Here is a 20,230-nt window from a genome sequence, read left to right as displayed (position 1 = left end):
TAATCTCTTACTGTGCCTAATTTATAAATTAAGTAGATATAGAGTTTTTTACTATCTGTGGTTTCAGGCATCTACTGGGGGGTCTCAGAACATATCCCCCAAGGAAAAGGGGGGTTACCAGATGTACATTCTATCAGTCTAAATTTTCTAGTTGCTTTATTTTGCACGTATGCAGCCTATATAAATGAGATTGGTATTCATTAACTGACTGAAGGGCAGAGAGTTTAGGAAAGAATCTTTGTTGAGCTTCCACTGTGCATTGGGTATTATGCCACTTGCTTCTGGACACATTTTGAGACAGTATAGCATAGTGGTTATGTCTGCAGGGTGTAGAGCTAAACTGGGCAACTTACTTGCTGTATGACCTTGAGCAAAATACTTAAGCTCTCTGTGCCTCGGTTTCCCAATCTATAACATGGGGTTCCATGGGCTAATACCTTTGACAAAGTTACTGTGAGAATTATGTGAACTAATACATGAAAATACCTTAGAATTGTTTCTGGCACACAAAAGGGCTCAGCATTTGTTAACATTACTATTTATTATTTAATTCCCACAACCCCCATTTTAAACTGGAGCTCAGAGAAATTAAGCAATTTGCTCAAGGTGTCACACCACAAAATGGTGACATGGGGATTTGAGCACAGATCTGTCTGACTCCAAAGTCCTTGCTAATTCCCCACTGTTGGAGTGTGTGTGTGTATATATATATGTTATATATATTTATGTATACACACACAGAGTTGATTTATTTATTTTTTTGTGAGGAAGATCAGCCCTGAGCTAACATCCATGCCAATCCTCCTCTTTTTGCTGAGGAAGACTGGCCCTGAGCTAACATTCATGCCCATCTTCCTCCACTTTAAGTGGGATGCCACCACAGCATGGCCTGACAAACGGTGCGTCGGTCGGCGACCAGGATCCGAATCCAGGCTTCCAGCAGCTGCACACCAACTTAACCGCTATGCCACGGGGGCTGGCACCCAGAGTTGATTTATTAATAAAGAAAATTTAAGACATTCATTAGTACCTTGAACATATGGAGACAACGAACTGATATCACGAGTTAGTATGGAAGAAAGCAGAGCCCTGAGGTTGGGAAGTAGGGGACCTGCGTTAGGTAGATTATTCACGACGTCAAGTTTCCGGTTTGTTAAGGGAGAAACTACACGATCTAGGTTCTTTCCAGTTCCAATATTCTACGGGTCTATGAATCTACAAAGCTGGTTCCGAAAGCTATTTTTTTTCTTTCTTTGTCTGCCATTTCAACCCAAGCTCTATTTTTATAGAAAGCAAAACTCAGCGTATGTATGCAAAATGCCACACAGCCGTTTCCGTGAAAATTTGTTTTACACAAGCATAGAACCCGGTTCTTCAGCTCCAACACCGCCAAATCTCTCCTCAAACTGATTAGTGGTCAAGTCAGGCCTATTATTAGGTCTCTCGATTCAGCCCATTCTCCTAGGCATTTAAACCATTTAACCTTTATTTGTCTAGTCCTATTTGCAAATCCATTTCTTAGCCATATACCTTCCCACCCTCCACCTCCCAAGTCCTTATTAAAGAAGGGTCCATAGTTAGTATACGGGGTCAAACTAGCAGTTAAGAGTTGAAAACTCCGTTAAACGAGAGAAAGATCCTTACAACGCATCTACATTTTCCCCAAGTAAGAGAAGTACGGAAGTTCAAACCACAGCCCTTGTGTTTACACCCCTTAACAAAACACGCAGGATTTCGTTTTGGTATCGCTCCCGGTCCACCCACCCCCTAAAACCGCTCTCTCGCCCCAATTGGCTAAAGTGTCAGTCACTCCAAGTACTTTTACTCCCCTCCCAAGAGCCTCCTTCAGTTTTAAACGTTGATCCCGCCCACTCCCCTCTCGCTCCTCCCCGCGGCCGGTCACTGATTGGTCGAGGCGCCACTCCTCGTGGGGCTGCTAGGCCACCGCGCGCGGCGCCCGCTGGGAGTCGAGCCCAGGCGCGAGGACGGCGCGAGCTGTTCCCCGTGCGCTCCCCTCCCCCCTGCGGCGGCCCCGCTCCGACGGACTGGTGCCCGAAACGGTGGCGGCGGTTTGTGGTCGTTGGTCCCAGGGATTTAGGACCAACATTTGAAGACCCGAAGGGGTGAGAAGGGGTTGGGGGCAGCGGGGTCACTGCCAAACCGCTGGTAACGGTTGGAGACCCTGCCTCCTGGCCGCGAAAAGCCTCGTCGACTCACTCTCACGCCAAATCCGCAGCGAGGACCCACGCCCGCTGGAGGCGGTGTCCGCGGGTTCGCGCTCCTCCTTCCCCAGCCCCGTCGAGCTGCGGGCGGGCAGGTGTCACAGGCGCGGCTGCCCAGCCCCACGGGGCATCTTTCGACCGGACAGCTCCTGCCGCCCCCTTCGCGCCGCGTGGTCCCGCCGTCTGTCCCCACCTCCCCGTCTCGTCGGGGCCCCTCGGTGGCTCCTTCCGCCCCGGGGCGCCCTGCCCTCTCTCCGCCTCGTTTCCGCTCTCCCCCGCCGCCTTCCGGACGCTTCCCACCTGCTGCCCTCCATGTTCTCCCCCTAACCCTCTTCCTCCGGCGACCGCCACAGCTGAAGGCCGCCCGCCGTCCCTCTCGGCCGGCCGTTGTCGCGCCCGCGCGTCCGCTCCAAAGGTTTTGGGACGGCGTCCGGGCGTCCCCACTGCCGGGTGAGATTTGGCAATCACGTCGTGGTTTGCATTGAGTTCTAATAGGATGAGCCTCGAAGTTTCCTCTGTCCTCTGCTTTTGACTCGCTTGTTTCTTCCCAAGTGCTCTCTCGCGTGTCCGGTTTGAACGGCGGAAGGCTGCGGGTGTGCGGGAAAGATAACTGAACCCTCGCACCCGCGACACGGGGCGGGCAGCCGTGGATGGTAATACACGCGAGGGTCCTATCTTTGTTTCCTAACATCAGCTAGTTTTAATTACTAACTTTTAAAACATTTTCTTTGGGGTGCTGGAAAGACCGCTGAACCTGGGGTCAGGAGACCTCAGATTTAATCCTGGCGTCGATATTAACTGAGATCCTTGTGAAGCCCCTTGATGTATTTGGGCACCGGTTTCCTCATATGTGTATTTAATTTAGCTAATGTTGAAGTTTCTTTAAGCTCTCTTTACAGTCTTGATAAATAACGTTATAGCCTTTATAATATAAGGTGATTCTAAAGTAGGCCAATATCGTAGAGGGAGTATCAGCAGGAGCTTTCTAAGACGTGGCTTCTCTTACAAATCCGTCCCACTTTGTGTTTGAGGATGGTGTTAGAACCAGGAAGCAGGATGTATTACCTGTATAAGAAGACTAACATATAAATAACATATTCATCTGTCGGTAGAATTTTGCTTTTTTTAAATAAAGGAAGATATTTTCGTTTAAGAATCACTACAGTGTATAGTTGAGTTGGCCAAACTTCCATTTGGAGCCTTTCAGAATTAAAGCTCCTTATGGGCTCTAATGATAGACTCCTTTCCAGGGTACACATTTAAAACATTCTATTTTAAAATTATTTTGGGGTTGGGCCTGGTGGTGCAAGCGGTTAAGTGTGCGCGCTCTGCTGCGGTGGCCCAGTGGTTGGCTGGTTCAGACCCCAGGCACGCACCGCCACACTGCTTGAGCCATGCTGTGGCGGCGTCCCATATAAAGTGGAGGAAGATGGGCACGATGTTAGCTGAGGGCCAATCTTCCTCAGAAAAATAAATAAATAAAATTATTTTGTGTGCAACTATGTGCTGTTATAGACATAAGAAGGACTATTAGTGCTGCAATTACTAAATATTAGCAATGCCTTACTTTCTGCTTAAGGCACTGCTTTAGTTGCTGATTTTCACTTAAGAGGGTGGAGTATTGGACTTGAACATAATTGCCAACGTATAATACATGTGAACAGTTGAAATATAATCATGCATATTACTGGATATATTATGGAGTAAGAATTATCAACAACAAGAATAAGCCTAATTTGTGGACTGAAATTAAGCCTCATGTTTTTAATGGTGGCATTTTTGTTGTTAGGAAACTTAGACATGTGGGTTTAAGGAGGGTTTGTGACTAGAAATCAAATAATTGGTGTAAAATCTGTCCAGATTTGCATATAAATGCTGAGTGTTGTTTCCCATTTTATTTTACTACCTGACGGTTGGTGAAGCAAGAAAATGAGGGAAGAAAATGTGATCTTTATGTTCAGATTGTCACAGATTTCACATGACAGGTTATAGAAGACCTTATGTAAGGAATAGTGTACTATTTTGTGGTAGTGTACAAGAATTTTGGTTCTGTTTTAGATATCTTTATCCTAAGTTCTAAGAATGTGTTACACTTTTGTGTTCAAAGCAATATTTAAAAAAATTTACTTACAATTATTTTTTTAAATAGTTCAAGTTTTAAGTCTCTAAATTGAACTTTCCCTCCACAGTATTACTAGAGGTTGTGAAATACCTAATACTAAAATAAAACTTCTTATGCATTATATATTTTACCTTCTAGGAAAAAAATGAGCTCTCATTCTTTAATAAAAATAATTTAAAATGGAATTGAACTGACCCATCTATACTCTTTTATTTTGAAATAATGTTAGACTTACATATCCATATACTTTTGATTAATCCGTCTCATTTTCCAACCATGTCGCTGTAGTGCTGTCATTAAAATGAGTTACCAGTAAAAAAACCTCCGTTACCCTGGCAACCATGTCTCAGTGCACTATACTGGATAACAACTGAACTAACAAATCAGGACTTTAATACATGTCATTTAAGGAATGCTATAAAGATCTAATGTGCTTTCTATAAAGTATTCTGATACCTTAAAAATTAATGTGTTTTCACTGTTTAGTTTTTAAAAAGTGTAGTAAAACTAATAAAATGTTCATTTTCAGAACTTCATAAATTTTTCCAGTAATTCAGAAGATAGTTTCAATTTAAGTAGTTTGAACACAGCTGACACAAACTCCTTTAGATAAATGATTAATTTTCATTTATATTTTGCTAAAATTGTGCTTGTCATTTTTTTCATATATTATTTTGAAAGGGCAGTACAAATTTGAAAATTTATATTTTTGTTAGCTTATTAAGATGGTTACACTCAATGAACATATAGTTAGCATTTAAAGGTGAAGGCTTGATTCAAATTGCTACTTGAGTGTCTATCCTGTGATTAGCTATGCTATCTTGGTCTTCTACTTTATAGCTTAGTCAGCTTTTTTCTTTTTTTCTTCTTTTACTTTTGAAACTGAGCTGGAGAGGAATCTTTGAAAGTCTAAACTTTAGGAAAAAAGATTTACCTATGAAAGCTAGAGTTTGTATATGGTACTTTTAAAATTCTAATCTACTCTTCCCACCTTTTTTTTTGCATGAACGATTTATGTCATTCTCTTGCTCAGGACCCTCCTTCCTTTACTCAGATTCCTTGGGTCGGCAGGGTAAGGAAAAAAGTTTATAGAACACTTTGGAATGTGAATCCACAGCTGAAAGTGGCAGAGGACTAATTGAGCCTGGAAGCTTCAGTTGGTATGTCAGCTTTGTCATAGCGTATAGGACTGCTCTGCCTCCTTGGAATTTTGGTAATTCTCAGATTCGTTCTGGAATGTTTTAGAATGACTATAAAGATATTGTATGCTTGTTTTAGATTTGATTTGTAATTCTCTAGTTGAGGTTCTTGAATTCTCTTTTAGAAATGTATTTTGGTTAAATTAAGTATGGTGTTCAAGTTAGATATTTTTAAACTTTCTTAATTGTGAATGAGATGTGTATATGTTACTTTTGTTTTGGAGACTTTAAGATAAGGACACATTCTTCTCTAGAGAGAGTATGAGATTGGTGACTCTCCAGTTTGTTTTATACTGCTGTAATTTCAAGTTTTTGTAATATTTTGATATTTCTTGAAGTGTACTAAATTTAGCATATGTTTCTAGTCATTCTCTAGTAAGAAGAGTCTTTAATGTGGGGACTGGTGTATCTTTAAAAATACAACTTTAGGTATATGGATTAACCCAAAATATATGTCTGTAAGGTAATTGCAGGGATGGTTTGGGTTGCAGAAATTAGCCATTTAGAGCAAGCTATGAATTACAGTAAGAAAAAGGTCCTATTTATTAATTAAATTCAGTTCTACATTTTGGATAAAATGGAAGCAGAAGCCATGTTTATCTATTGCTTTTATAGGCAGTAAATAGCATATGAAAGGTAATGTACTAAAACTGGAATCTTAGTTTTTTCCTCATCCTTTTTCCTGAGGCGTGTTTAAAAAATATAAATCTCACACTTTCCTATACTCCACATTGTATCAGTGTATTAGTGAAATGGGCCAGTCTGATGTGTCCTGTGGGATGTTAAGGTCCCTGTGGACTAAATTATGGAAGAGAGCCAGAGTTTATAAATCTCTTTGGGTTTGAGTCCCAGGTCTTTTCAATTGCTAGTTTTATGACCTTAAGCAAGTCTCTTACCTTATTTGCTCTTGGTTTTCCTATGTATAAAATTGGAAGTGGTCTAAGGTAGACTTGCAATTCTGATATTTTCTTACTATAAAATCGTCAGTGATGGTATAAGGGCAAAACCTAGAGTAAAAATAAATGGAGAAAGGTAATTATATCATTTAAAATGCTTTTAATTTTAAAAGAATGATGGTAGAAAAACATTACATTTTTTTAAAAGATGGAAGCCTGAAAATTGCTTTGGTTAATCTTTATCTCATTAATGGTTCTCATTATCAAAGAGTACCTTATCTCTTGTATCAAATCTATTAATAATACATTTATTTATTGGATTTGATGTCACATAAATAAATACTTTCCTGAGGTATAATGTAAGCTACACAGCTGATAGTATAGACTTAAGACTTTTCCCTTGATCAGACTTCTTTCCTATTTCCTAATTCTGCCATTAATAATTTAATGTGAGGCCATTAAATTAAAAGAATCTAAAAGTGATGTAAAGCAAATTGAGACAATACCTGCTGTGATGAAATGAACATGGAAGGAGGAATTGAGGAAAAGCTGAACAGCTTTTTACCTTCTCTGGAGATGGGTCTTTACCATGTAGCTTTATTATTTAAAAAAAAAAGTTTCTTAAGAATTAAATCACATGCATCTGTTCTTCAAATGTAAATACATTTTTAAAATGAATTAGCAGGGCCCAAATAGTATTAATGAGTGAATATTCTATCTCATTACAAGGACAACAGAATGTTGACTGTTTAAGACAATAAGTTCTTAAGACAACTTAAGAAGTTGACTATATTAAGACTATTTGGAATCCTATTACAATTCACTGGTCAGACTAGGGCAGTTTTAAGATGTTTTTTGATTATATTTGGAAGGATAGCTCTTAATTAAGCTTGCAAATATGAAAGTTATGTCTTGGAAAAGGGGGATAAGTTAGGCCATTTCATGGATGGGACATAAGTGGGTGAAAGATCAGAGGAGAGGGTAGGAAGAACTGGTGGATTGAATCTAATAAGATGAAGTTCAGTATGATTCTGAAATCTGGCTACTCGATATAGGCTAGGGCAGATTTGTTTTTTTTGTTGACAGTGTGCTTAATTTGAACCATTAGTATCATGCAGCTGTGTAGAAAATGTAGTCTTTCTCTGTGTCAGTAGACTTTTCAGTTTTGGCTACCGTGCTTTCAAAGGAAAAAGAGACATAGTGAGGGAGCATGAAACTGTATCATGTAAGAAGCAGTTAATGCAGCATTTTCTAAATGGTTCTGTAGAAAGTTAATAAAGATACCAAGGAAAATTAGGGTATCATGCTGAAGTGTTTGAGAAACACCGAATTAAACCAAGCTAAAAGGTTTGTTTTTAACTGAAACTTTTCATGACCTTAAATATGCTGATGTTTATTGTGATACTCTTAAGAGAGGGGAGGTATAGTGGTTCTCAGATGTGTTTAGTCATGGAACACATTTTTGAGGCCTGTTAATAGCTCCTGGAATAATTTTCTAAGGAACATCATGTTAGGAAATATTGAGTTAAAGGAACTGGTAATGTTTAGCTTGCAGAAGAGGAGAATGGCTTTTCAAATGCAGTTATATGAAAGAGGCATGTTCAGTTTGGCTAGAAGGATAAAATCAGGGTCTATATATGAAAGTTACAAGGAAAGAGAGTATGAACCATTATAAGGAAGAACTTTCTTAAAGATTTAACCAAAGTTAACCTACTCTAGAGGGTAGTGAGTTTCTTGTAAGAATTCCACAATAAGGTGGATGACTGCTTTGCAGCAATATTATAAAGAAGATGCAAACATCAGGTGGGTAGTTGAGTTAGATGATTTTTAAGGTCTCTAATAAATGTGAATTATTTTATTTTATTAGAGGTTTTCCAAAAAGTGTTTGTTGATGGATCTTTTTCCCTCTAAGTTAATACATAGTGCTATTGTTATTTTTTTAAATTATACTATAGTTTTTCAAAGAAGGCATGAATAATTGATTAGTTGTAATTTTGTTTAAAAAAGGCTATTGTGAAAAAAATTTGGATTCAGGTACTGGTGTTGCAATTTTTAAGTTATGTGACTTCAGGCAAATCACATCACATTTTGGAGACCTCAGAGTATTAAATATCTAAAATGAAAGTAACATAAAGTAGGGGTTTAGAAGCCCAATATTTAGGCAGACAGGTCTCTGATTTGAATCTAATCTACCAATTTACTAGCATTGTGACTTTATCTCAGTCTCAGCTTATTTTTAAAATGGAAAAGATTCATACTTATCTCACAGGGTTATTATAAGTACTAAATGAAGTAATGCTTATAAAGTGCCTGTCATCATGCAGGGTATATAATGTGCTAAATAAATGAATACAGAAATAAACATAAAATGCAATTTCACAGATTAGGAAAGTAAAGGTAAAAGTTGTAAAGTGATTTGTCAAAGGTCTCTTGACTAGGAACCAGACTCAGGTCTTTTCTCACCCAGGTCTGTTATTTTTAGTTAAATCACAGTGTCCCTCCGTCCCTTTCTCATTCATTGAACATTTATCATATGCCCAGGAGAAATTTGAAAATAAAAGACTAGACCCTACTTGATACCTGGCGGGGCTGGGAAAGAGGAGGTGGAGGGGATTGACAGTCCAGCACTCTGAGGTGGGTTCTGTGATAGTAGTACAAACAAAGGAATACCTAATGTACATTGAGAAGGGAGGGTTTTCCTTGAAAATTTTAGGAGTGGGAAAGGCAAAGAAAGGAAGGCCCGTGGGAACAACCTACGCAAAAGCTGGTATATGAGAACATGGCACATTTGAGAAATTGCAAATAGATAAGTATTGTTGTTCACATATGGTAAGAAATGAAGTTGGAGAGGTAGGCTGGGCCAGATTATCAAAGGGCCTTTATGACTTTTTAAAGAGCTTGGATTTTATCTTTAAGGAATAGCAGGAAACCCCTGAAAGGGCTTTTTGCTTTTAGTACAAGTAGCACATGCTCTTGATATTCACAGAAAAGTGAGAAGTTAAGGTCCCTTGACTCCTTATTCCTACTTACCAATGATAATGACTGTTAAAGTTCCTTGTGAATTTTTCCAGAATTTTTGTATGCCTATACATATAAACATCTGTGAATGTATATCTTTAAACAAAACACACTGTTGGTATTATAGTAAATGTATTGTTCTCGAACTTACTTTTTCTCATATATTTCTTGAATATTTTTCCATATCAGCATGTACAGATCTATGCCATTCTTTAACAGCTGTATAACATTTCATTGTGTAGTTATACCATACTTTTTGAATCAGTTCTCTATTGGTAGACAACTAGATATTTTCTAGATGTTTGCTTTTATATACATTATTTCAGTGAACGTGCTTGTGCATATATCTTTGTATAATTGTATAACTATATCTGTAGGTTAATTTCTTCAGAATTGAATTACTAAGTAAATGTACATATTAGATTTTGATAAATATTGCCAAATTTCCCTCTAAAAAGATAATTCCAATTTAATGGATACCTGCCAACATTATATGAAGTCCTGTTAAGGATTTTTCTCAGTTTTCTCTTAGGCTCTTCATCCAACAAATAATTATTGAGTACCTACTGTTTACCAAGCCCTATGGTGGATAATAGGGAAAGTGTTGAAGGCAGGTGGGATTTCTGCCCTCATGCAGCCCAGAGTTTAAACCATAGAAAGTCTGTAGGTGTTTTGTTTGGTCTGTACAGTGTTTGTTATTGTTTTTATAATTGAATTAATTTCCAGTTTGTTTTTTTTTTCCGCCATGCAATACTCTATTTTCAAGGAACCATGAACCTCTTGTAGAGCTATTACTCTCTAAAATGCAGGCTTAAAACATAGAAGACACCTAACTGGATGACAATGGCATTACTATTTCCTGGATTGTAAGTCTTTTTAAGGCAGGGTCTGTGCTTTAACTGTCTTTGTACTAAATTTTGGAAGGGATATTAAAAGCCATATGTTCCAGCAATGCACCCTTTGCTTGAATCTCTACAGCATGTCCAGCCCATGTTTGAATACTTCCATTTGGCCGGCAGCTACCTTCTGTGGCAGCCTCTCCAACTTTGTGCACTTCTCTTTGCTTAGTAGGTTATATTGAGGCATACTCTGTCCCTGGCACTATCCACCCATGGTTGCAGTTCTACCCCTTAGGGTCATCAGTATAACTGAAAATCCAGTCAAGTGACTTGGACATAGAAAACATTCAATAAATGTGGAGAGAATTGAACTGAGTTGTGAGAATTTGACTCATTAAGTTTTTGAATTGGGATTTGGAGCTAAAATATACCCTGGACTGAGTTTGAATATAATTTCTCACCAGATTACTTTTTAGTGGTGCCATTTTTATGCTTGTGAGTATCTGCACATGTAAATGGAAATGACATATATTATGTAGCTTTGCAGTTTTAGTATGTAAATGTGGCTCTTTGGCTCTCAAATTTTAAAAATTGAGAGATTTCACCTAAAAATCTGCAGTTTTTGGCTTTTCTTGATAGGTTGGAAAATTTTGCATAACTGGGAAAACTGAATTTCCTTATTGTAACAGTTTGCTAGAGTTGAGTAGCTGCTGCCCTTTTCAGATGCGTGGGCTTTCTAGTTAAGCAAGTCCATAACACTTCTTAGAGGCTTATACTTGGCCTTTCCACTCATTAAACATTTCTTGCCAGAGCCTTGTAGGCATTTGAGTTGGTCGTTTAGCGGATACTCATACTTAACATATCCAAAACTGACCTCTGATCTTACCCTGAAAAACTGTTCTATCTCAGCCTTCTTCACCTCTGTGCTTCTCAGGGAGAAGCAGAAAGTTTTGCTCAGGCCAAAACTTTGGTGTTATCCTTGACTTTTCTGTTTATCTCACAATCCGTATCTGAGCTGTCAGAAAGTTCTATTGGATATACCTTCAAAATATATCTCATATCAGAGACTACTACTTTTCCCCTCCGCCTCAACCTCTCTGGTCCATGCTACCATCATCTCTCACCTGAATTTTAGTCTTGGTCTTGTAATTGGTCTCCCTGCTTCCACCTTTGCTCTTTTACTGGCTTCTCCATACGATACAAGATAATCCTTTTAAAATGAAAGATCATATTACTCCTGTGCTCAAAATCTACAGTGGCTTCTCATTTAACTCATTTAAAAGCTCAAGTCCTTCATTACCTGACTTTCAAGGTCTGTGTGATGTGGCAGCTTGTTGCCTTGCTGACTTCATCTTCTACTGTTCTCCCCCTGGCTTTACCATACTGGTCCCCTTGCTGTACCTTGTATGTTCCATGCACACTTCTACCTTTGGGCCTTTGTCGTCATTTTTCCATTTATGTGGAATGCTCTTCCACAGTAACTGCATGGCTAGGTTCCTTAATTCTTTGCTCAAATGTCCCCGTCTCAGTGAGGCCTATACTGGTTATCCTGTTTAAAATTGCACAGTCTTCTCCTGCCAGCCTTCTCCCCACCCATGTGCCCAATTCCTGTTCTTTTTGCCCCCACTATTACCTTTTAACATATATTATTTACTTATTACTTTTATTATCATTTATTTTCCTGCCTGGAGTATAAGCTATGCGAGGGAGAAATTTTTGGTCTTTTATTTACGGGTGTATCCTAGATGTGAAGAATAGTGCCTGGTACACAGTTGGTGCCTAATAAACCTTTGTTTAACAAATGAATGAATTTGAGTTTACAGTCCTTGGTCTTCAATTTGTGTTTTTCTTACTGTTTTATTAATCAATTCATTAGAGAATACTATTCTTTTATTAGAAATTAATATTAATTATATATTGTTTTATTATAAATTATATAGTAAATACATTTATAGTGCTGATATGCAAAATACTATTTTAAGCCCTTTATTCTTAATCCTGGCAACAACCGTGTGGTAGAAACTATTGCTTTCCACTTTTTAGAGACAAGTAAACTGAGGCCAAATTTGCCCAAAGTCACAGCTGGTAAGGGGGGAGAACCAGGATTCACATTTAAGCAGTCATTTAGGTACCTGAGTTTGCTCTTAATTATGACATCATGCCACTCTTAATAATTTAAAGAAATTAGCCTTTTATTCTGTTTGTTGCAGACATTTTCCCGTTTGTAATTTTCTGTCTTAATTTTGTGGCATTTTTTTGCCTTCCAAAATAGTTAATATTTATGTAGCAAAAATAATCAGGTAATATTTTCTTTTGAGGCTTTTTTGTTTATTTTTTAGAAGGGCCTTGATTCTAAAGAATAAAAAATAAACTTACTCATTTTTCCCTTTAGTTTTGATTTGTAGTAGAAGTTTAAGATAATCAGATATATTTTATATCACTTTGACAGCTTTGTAGAGATTTGTTCGAAGGGCCAAGACTAAAACCTGGAACAACAGTTAGGAACCTAGTACTAATTCAAGTAAGAAATAATTGAGAACAGGCTGTAGGGGTAGACAGGGAAAGACTGACTTCCAGAGATATTAGAAGGTAAACTAAGCAGGTCTTTGTGACTAATTAGCTATGAGTCAAAGGAAGGACTCTGGGTTAACTTCCAAGTTTCTGGTTGTGACAGTTTGGAGGAGAGTGAGTATGGTTGTGGTGCCATTTATTGTTTGAATGGATGAATTGATGGAGAGAGGTTAAAATAGGAAGGAACAGGTTTGGAAGATAAAATGACATTCAGTTTTGGATGTGTTGAGTTCAAGATGCCTATTGAGCATCCCATTCTCAATACTTACGTTCATTAGGCAGTTTGATAAATGAATCTTAGCTTAATAAAGAAAACTGGGCTACTGAGTTTAAGGAAATGAGATCCATGGCAGAAACTGCATGTGTGAACTACTTTCTTGCCTTGTTTTCTTCAGAATTACTTCATTGGATGCACTGTAACAGCTTGGAAGGAGCTTTAAAGATTATAAAAAGATTGTATGTGGTGTATATGATATGGATTTGTAGCTATATTCATCATCACTCAGAGAAATTCAGATATTTTAAAACTGGGGAAGTACTTTAGAGTTCACCTAATTTTAATATATCAATTTATAATTTCTGAATATTTTAGTTGCATAAAAGTTAATTTGGGGGGCTTCTTTGTTCCTTGAGGGACTTTTTAAGATGACATTGTGGCAAAAAGTATGTCAAAATCATTTTGTTGGCAGGAGGAGATGTTTGAGATCAAGCAGACCTAGGTTTGAATTCTGTCTATGCCACTTCGTGGCTCTGTGATCTTGGATAATTTATCTTTCTTAGCCTCGGTTTTTTCATCTGTGGAAATGATTTTCTTTTAGCAAGGTTTTGACTCCCTTCCAGTAGTTGAGAGACTAGAAATAGATAATGTATAGAAATTCCCTGGCGTTTATAATAAGCCTACAAAATAAACTGAATCTCTTATAATTGTTATTCTCAGCCTCTATCTGGTGTCACAGTTTTGTTCTGAAATCAATTACCTAAAGATAAATTGAATGTCTAGATTCTAAGCTATAGTTATTTGCAGATATTTAATGATTTGAAGGTTCCAATATATACATAAAAATTAGTATTTGTGTTCAAGGCCAAAAAATGTGTCCTGGAGGGTTTTTTTTTTTTTTTTTAATAATAGGTAACTGATTTAATATTTATAAAAACTGCAATATAGGCAGTGTTGTTATTTACATTTTACAGATGAGGAAATTCAGGTACAGAGGCGCTAAATAACTTACTTAAAATTATGTAGCTAGTAAGTGAAAAGAAGGGATTTGAATCTAGGCAGTCTGGCTGCTGAGCCACTGTGCTGTACTAGGTACTAGTGAGGATAAGTGCAGGAACACTTCCGCTTACTCTAGAGCAGTGATTCTTTGGTGATGTCCTCTCCACTCCTATCCTCTATCCCCTCTTCCCTAGGTATGTATCTGCCACGTCACACCCACTCCTCCACCTTTGAGAAAATGAAAAGTGTTTCTGGAAAAAAAAGAACAACCAAAACAAAAAATGTGCAGCCTTTGTCAACAATACAGGTGCATGAACAATTAAGATGCGCTATTCTCTAGTATTTATCAAAACTAACCTTGATTTGGCCTTATGTAATTTCAACAAGCCTTTTGCGTGCATTGCCTCGTTTAATCCTGACAGCAACCTTGTGATAACTTGTATTGGTACTCCTCTTTTACAAATGAAAAGACTAGGTGTAAGGAAACTGAATAAGTTGCCCAAGCTTGCAGGGCTAGGAAGTGGCAGAGCTAAGTCTGAAATTGAGGTGCTGTGGTTGAAATTTTCATACTTTGTAAAATGCTGTGCTACAATGACTTGGTTTCCATTTATAATTAGGAAAGTTGTATTGAAACCCAGAATAGCTTTCCCAGTACATTTCCCATACTGTGGATTTTAATTTTTGTATTTGTTTGTGGTAACATCAAATGAGACATAAAATTAAGAAACAGAATAAATCACAGTATTGAACTTTAGGATCAGTGTGATTTTTCTGTCAGCCTGGGGATATAGTAAATAAGTTCATTTAAAAAAAAAAAACACATTTTTATATACAGTAGTCAACATAGATCTCAGCTCTTCCCAAGCTCCTGCCCAACCATTGATGTGAGTTTCTTAAGCTGATGCTAGTTGGAAATCACAGTAGCTCCTGTTTCTGCTCAGAGAACAAGTGGTTTTGATTCCTGCTCTCTCTAGTAACTTCTCCAGTTGATAGGAACAGGGGCTAATTTGAAGCTCTGTTTACTTATTCCAGGCATCTATTTAATTTCTGGTAACTGGTAGAGCTCTTGAGGATTGCTGACAGCATGAGCAGTATTGGCATCAGGTTACATGTATCTGACAAGTATAAGGGACAGAAAAATCCAGTTGGCCTGTATGATAAAATAATGTAAACCTTGTGCTGTATAGATTGGCGGTGATCATGTATATTCATTGATGGTAGTATATTTATTTTGTTACTCCTGCTTTCTGTTTTCTTCTCCAACTCCCTTTCGCTTCTGTTTTCCCACTCTTTTTCTGTTGTTCCTTTCTCTTTTTCACTTTCACTTCCATTTCTTGTAGCATAGGGCTTCTAAAGGTACTGCTTATTAATTCATCAGTGACATTAAAAGAAGTTTCTGGCTTCCACTGTAGAGACGAATTTTGGGGGCAGGACAACAGTAATTACCAAATGTAGTGCCCACAACTATCTTTGGTTTCTTGCAACCCAAAGAAATGCTTCATAGATTCCTGGTGCTCCATGTGATAAACACTGTTTTTAAACTTTGTTTTAGGAAGTGCAACCATGAATGAAGAAAATATAGATGGAGCAAATGGATGCGGTAAAGTCCGAACTGGTACTCAGAATGAAGCAGCGTTACTTGCTTTGATGGAAAAGACTGGTTACAACATGGTTCAAGAAAATGGGCAAAGGAAATTTGGTGGTCCTCCTCCAGGTGTGGATTTGTTGTTCTTCTTTTTTTTTTTTGGTGAGAAAGATTGTCCCTGAGCTAACATGTGTGCCAGTCTTCCTCTATTTTGTATGTGGGACGCCACCACAGCATGGTTTGACTAGTGGTGTGTAGGTTTGAGGGATCTGAACCTATGAACCCCAGGCCGCTGACGTGGAGCATGCAAACTTAACCACTACCCCACTGGGCTGGTCCCTGGGTGTGGATTTGTTTATGTTCAGAAAAACGGAATCTTTAATGTGGTTAATTCCGTTAGGTGTACATCTCCACAGGTATCCCAAACAATAGCTCTTTCCTTGTAACTGCTTTAAGAGCTTAGCAGTAATTTTTACTGTCATGAGGGAAAAGAGGTAGATTATATATGTTACACATGTCTTACCCTCACATTTTTTTAAACTCTGCCTTTGGTTTAAGAAGCAGTTGAGAAAGAAGTTGGGTTGGGTTTAGAAAGAAGTCAGGATTGGATCAGTGGGGAAAAGGGTACTCTAGCTGTTAAAGGGAAGGTGGTTTTGGGAGGAATTGGAAAGAGCAGTGAGTAGAGGAGTAGCTTTTATACTAGATGCAAGCCAGATGCACACAGGTAAATAGAGAAAATGTTTTGTCTTTCTACCAATAGCCAGTGCAATTTCTTTGCTCAAAACCCTCCAGTTAACTTTCTGTCAGGCTTAAAATAAAATCTTGGCCTCTAGCTACATTGGTGGCCACATCACCTACCTCTTTACTCCTCCCTCAAGTGCACGTTAGCCGTGTCGTCCTGTGTGCTCTGTGTTGTTTTAACACATAAAGCACTTGTTTTTCTTCTTGATGCATCCTCAAGGCTCATTCCCTCGTTTCATTCAGGTCTCTGCTTAAACTTCATGTGCTCAGAGAAGATTGACCTGACTACTCTACCAAAGATATCACCCTTCTGTGGCTTTATTTTTCTTCATAGCACTTATCACCCATTGTCTCTGTTTTCTTTTGAATAAAAGCTTCATGAGAGAAGAGGCTTCTATTTTGTTCAGTGTTGTATCCACAACGCCTAGAATAGTGCATGGCACATAGGAGGCTCACAGTAAATTTGTGGAATGAATGAGTGATTAAATTGTGAATATGAATATCTTATTAGAATTTATCTGTCTATTTTTGTCTTTCAGGTTGGGAAGGTCCACCTCCACCTAGAGGCTGTGAAGTTTTTGTAGGAAAAATACCTCGTGATATGTATGAAGATGAGTTAGTTCCTGTATTTGAAAGAGCTGGGAAGATATATGAATTTCGACTTATGATGGAGTTTAGTGGTGAAAATCGAGGCTATGCTTTTGTGATGTACACTACAAAAGAAGAAGCCCAGTTAGCCATCAGAATTCTTAATAATTATGAGATTCGACCAGGGAAGTTTATTGGTGTGTGTGTAAGCTTGGATAATTGCAGATTATTTATTGGAGCTATTCCCAAGGAAAAGAAGAAAGAAGAAATTTTGGATGAAATGAAGAAAGTTACAGAAGGAGTTGTAGATGTCATTGTTTATCCAAGTGCAACTGATAAGACCAAAAATCGAGGTTTTGCATTTGTTGAATATGAATCTCACAGAGCTGCTGCTATGGCTAGGAGGAAACTAATTCCAGGTAAACTTATCCTTTTAAAGGTTATTTTTTCATACTAAACTTGTTATAAATATGGAAGAATGACAGTATCTCATAGATCAAGATATGAATATATGTAATGCCTTTAAAGAGGAATAAAGATTGTTTGAGTAAGGAAGTAACATAAATCAAATGATTCTGAAAGACAAGAAGTAGTTCCTATAAAATGAGTCATTATTTATATTAATTTACTGATTTACTGAATGTATATACTTTTTCTGAGCTGTTAATCATAGTTTGAAAAATCCAAAGGATAGTACCTAATTCTTCTAATAAAAGTCTATCTTTGAAGTATATTTGTTCTGTTGACTCTTAAAATTAACTCTACCATAAGTTCTGGCTAGGTTTACCTTAGTAAAAACTTTCGTATGAGTAGGAAGCTATTGCTTAACCAAATATATTGATATGTATTTGAGTTTCTGCTTCTTTGCAGAAACAGTGTTCTTAACAGTTTTTGACTTTTATTTGCTTTAATTATCTTCAGATGAATTTATTCTTTTTTACAGGAACATTCCAACTGTGGGGCCATACCATTCAGGTAGATTGGGCTGACCCAGAGAAAGAGGTTGATGAGGAAACCATGCAGAGAGTTAAAGTTCTCTATGTAAGAAATTTAATGATCTCAACTACAGAGGAAACAATTAAAGCAGAATTCAATAAATTCAAACCTGGTGCAGTTGAACGAGTAAAGAAACTTAGAGATTATGCTTTTGTTCACTTTTTCAACCGAGAAGATGCAGTGGCTGCTATGTCTGTTATGAATGGAAAATGCATTGATGGAGCAAGTATTGAGGTAACACTGGCAAAACCAGTAAATAAAGAAAACACTTGGAGACAGCATCTTAACGGTCAGATTAGCCCCAATTCTGAAAACCTGATTGTGTTTGCTAACAAAGAAGAGAGCCATCCAAAAACTGTAGGCAAGCCCCCAACTCTTCCAGCTCGTCTCAATGGTCAGCATAGCCCAAGCCCCCCTGAAATTGAAAGATGCACTTATCCATTTTTTCCTGGAACAAAGCTTACTCCAATTAGTATGTACTCTTTAAAATCCAGTCATTTCAATTCTGCAGTAATGCATTTGGATTATTACTGCAACAAAAATAATTGGGCACCACCAGAATATTATTTATATTCAACAACAAGTCAAGATGGGAAAGTACTCTTGGTGTATAAAATCGTTATTCCTGCTATTGCAAATGGATCCCAGAGTTACTTCATGCCAGACAAACTCTGTACTACATTAGAAGATGCAAAGGAACTGGCAGCCCAGTTTACATTACTTCATTTGGGTAAGTTTAAAAATACTTTAGATAATACTGTAGAATATGAAATTAGGAAATATTATTATAGATTATATATAAATTATTTTGAACTCAACATTAGTGTAAATATTTAACATACATTTAACCTCAATTTTATGAATTCATGGTAAATTTGGTTGAGATTTTTCTCTTGTATAATCTTCCTATATTAAGCTTTTTAAATGTTACTTAGGGGAAAATTTGATTTTGATTTACTTTAGAGTTCATGATCCTGTTTCATTAATTTATTGTTTTTGTAATGACTAATCCTCATTTGGAATAATAATTTCTATATGTGTTACAAGATTTGTTACTTAAACCAATTTATGAAAATGTCCCTGCATCTTTGGTGAAGTCTAGATGATAATCTTTTTTGGGGTCAGGGATACAGAGTTGGTAAAATCAGAGGCATTTCAGATGGGTCGTGTGTAGACACAGCCTTATGCTCACCAATCTGGAAATTTGTTATTATTACTCATGAAAGACAAAAAGCATCATTCAGAGATGTTTATGACCATTCTCTTCTTTAATTTCATGCTTTAAAAAAAAGTAAGTTTCTCTAAAGGATTTGAGGGATAATTAAGAAAGGCTTTGGGCCGTATGGTAACTAAATATTTGTCATTGTGAAGGAAGAGATGTACTATCATTCTGATGTTTTCCTGCTGCCTGTTTTTTACTATTATGTTAGCCCTCTCCCTGCCCCCCCCATTTTTCTATTTTTTAATGCAGTTATAGATTTCAGTTGGTGATTACTTTGTGCCCAAAATATTTATTAGAAGAATAGTAGGTTCTTGAAAATCAACAGTAAAGAAGAAAGGTCTCTTGTTAAGGATTGTAATTGTTTCTTGATTATATTTGTCAAACTCTTAGCTTAAAATTGATTTGTTATATGGTTGCATAACCATACTACTGAAGCTTATATCTATTTAAAATTGATATTCTCAAATTTGTTAAGAGAAGACAGTCAAAAAGGAAAAACATTGACAAAAGGGAGAGGAATTTTTATACATTGTGTAGACTTGCTTATCCATCATGGTATTATGAATATTTTTAGGAGATTCTGATTTGGAGAGCTGGTCAGAATTTTGGGGCTAAAGGTAGGGTTCCCCTCAAAGAAACTTTTCAGTAGTGTCCTCAATTATTAGTTTGGAAATATTTGGCAGTTTTATAATCATCTAAGTTAATAAATTCTTAGATAGGGTTTCCATTAATGCACAAAATAGAAGCCTTCCATTTTTCTTTTAATAAAGATAATATAAGTTAAAAATAAAATTAGGTGTGTAGCAAACTATTCAAATTAGGGTTCTGAGAGAAAAATGGGTCAAGTTATTCTTTTGGAGTGAAATATATATAGGTAATTAGTTGCTGAGCAAGATTTTCCCAGGGTACTTGTGTCTGATCTAATGTGATAATGCTGAAACATTTTTTTTTTTCTATCCCCACTTATTTCTTTTACAAATTTAACTTAAATTTCCAAGATTCTTAAAGCATAGTC

General features: G+C 37.2%; 1 protein-coding gene across 2 annotated transcripts in view; it reads left to right on the top strand.

The window, feature by feature from the left end:
• Positions 1 to 2,058: 2,058 nt before the first annotated feature.
• Positions 2,059 to 20,230, top strand: part of RBM46 (RNA binding motif protein 46) — a 46,919-nt gene continuing 28,747 nt past the window's right edge. For both annotated transcript variants that reach the window (XM_014780176.2, XM_087437236.1), the window contains exons 1-4: positions 2,059 to 2,123; positions 15,636 to 15,797; positions 16,949 to 17,416; positions 17,941 to 18,723. In XM_014780176.2, coding sequence (XP_014635662.1) covers positions 15,647 to 15,797; positions 16,949 to 17,416; positions 17,941 to 18,723 — 1,402 coding nt within the window. In that variant the 5' untranslated portion in view covers positions 2,059 to 2,123; positions 15,636 to 15,646. The remainder of the gene's footprint in view (positions 2,124 to 15,635; positions 15,798 to 16,948; positions 17,417 to 17,940; positions 18,724 to 20,230) is intronic.

This window comes from Ceratotherium simum, chromosome 12 (assembly GCF_057802395.1).
Source record: "Ceratotherium simum simum isolate JZ-2026a chromosome 12, ASM5780239v1, whole genome shotgun sequence".
Taxonomy (NCBI): Eukaryota; Metazoa; Chordata; class Mammalia; order Perissodactyla; family Rhinocerotidae; genus Ceratotherium; species Ceratotherium simum.
This window is presented reverse-complemented; position numbering and strand designations above follow the sequence as displayed.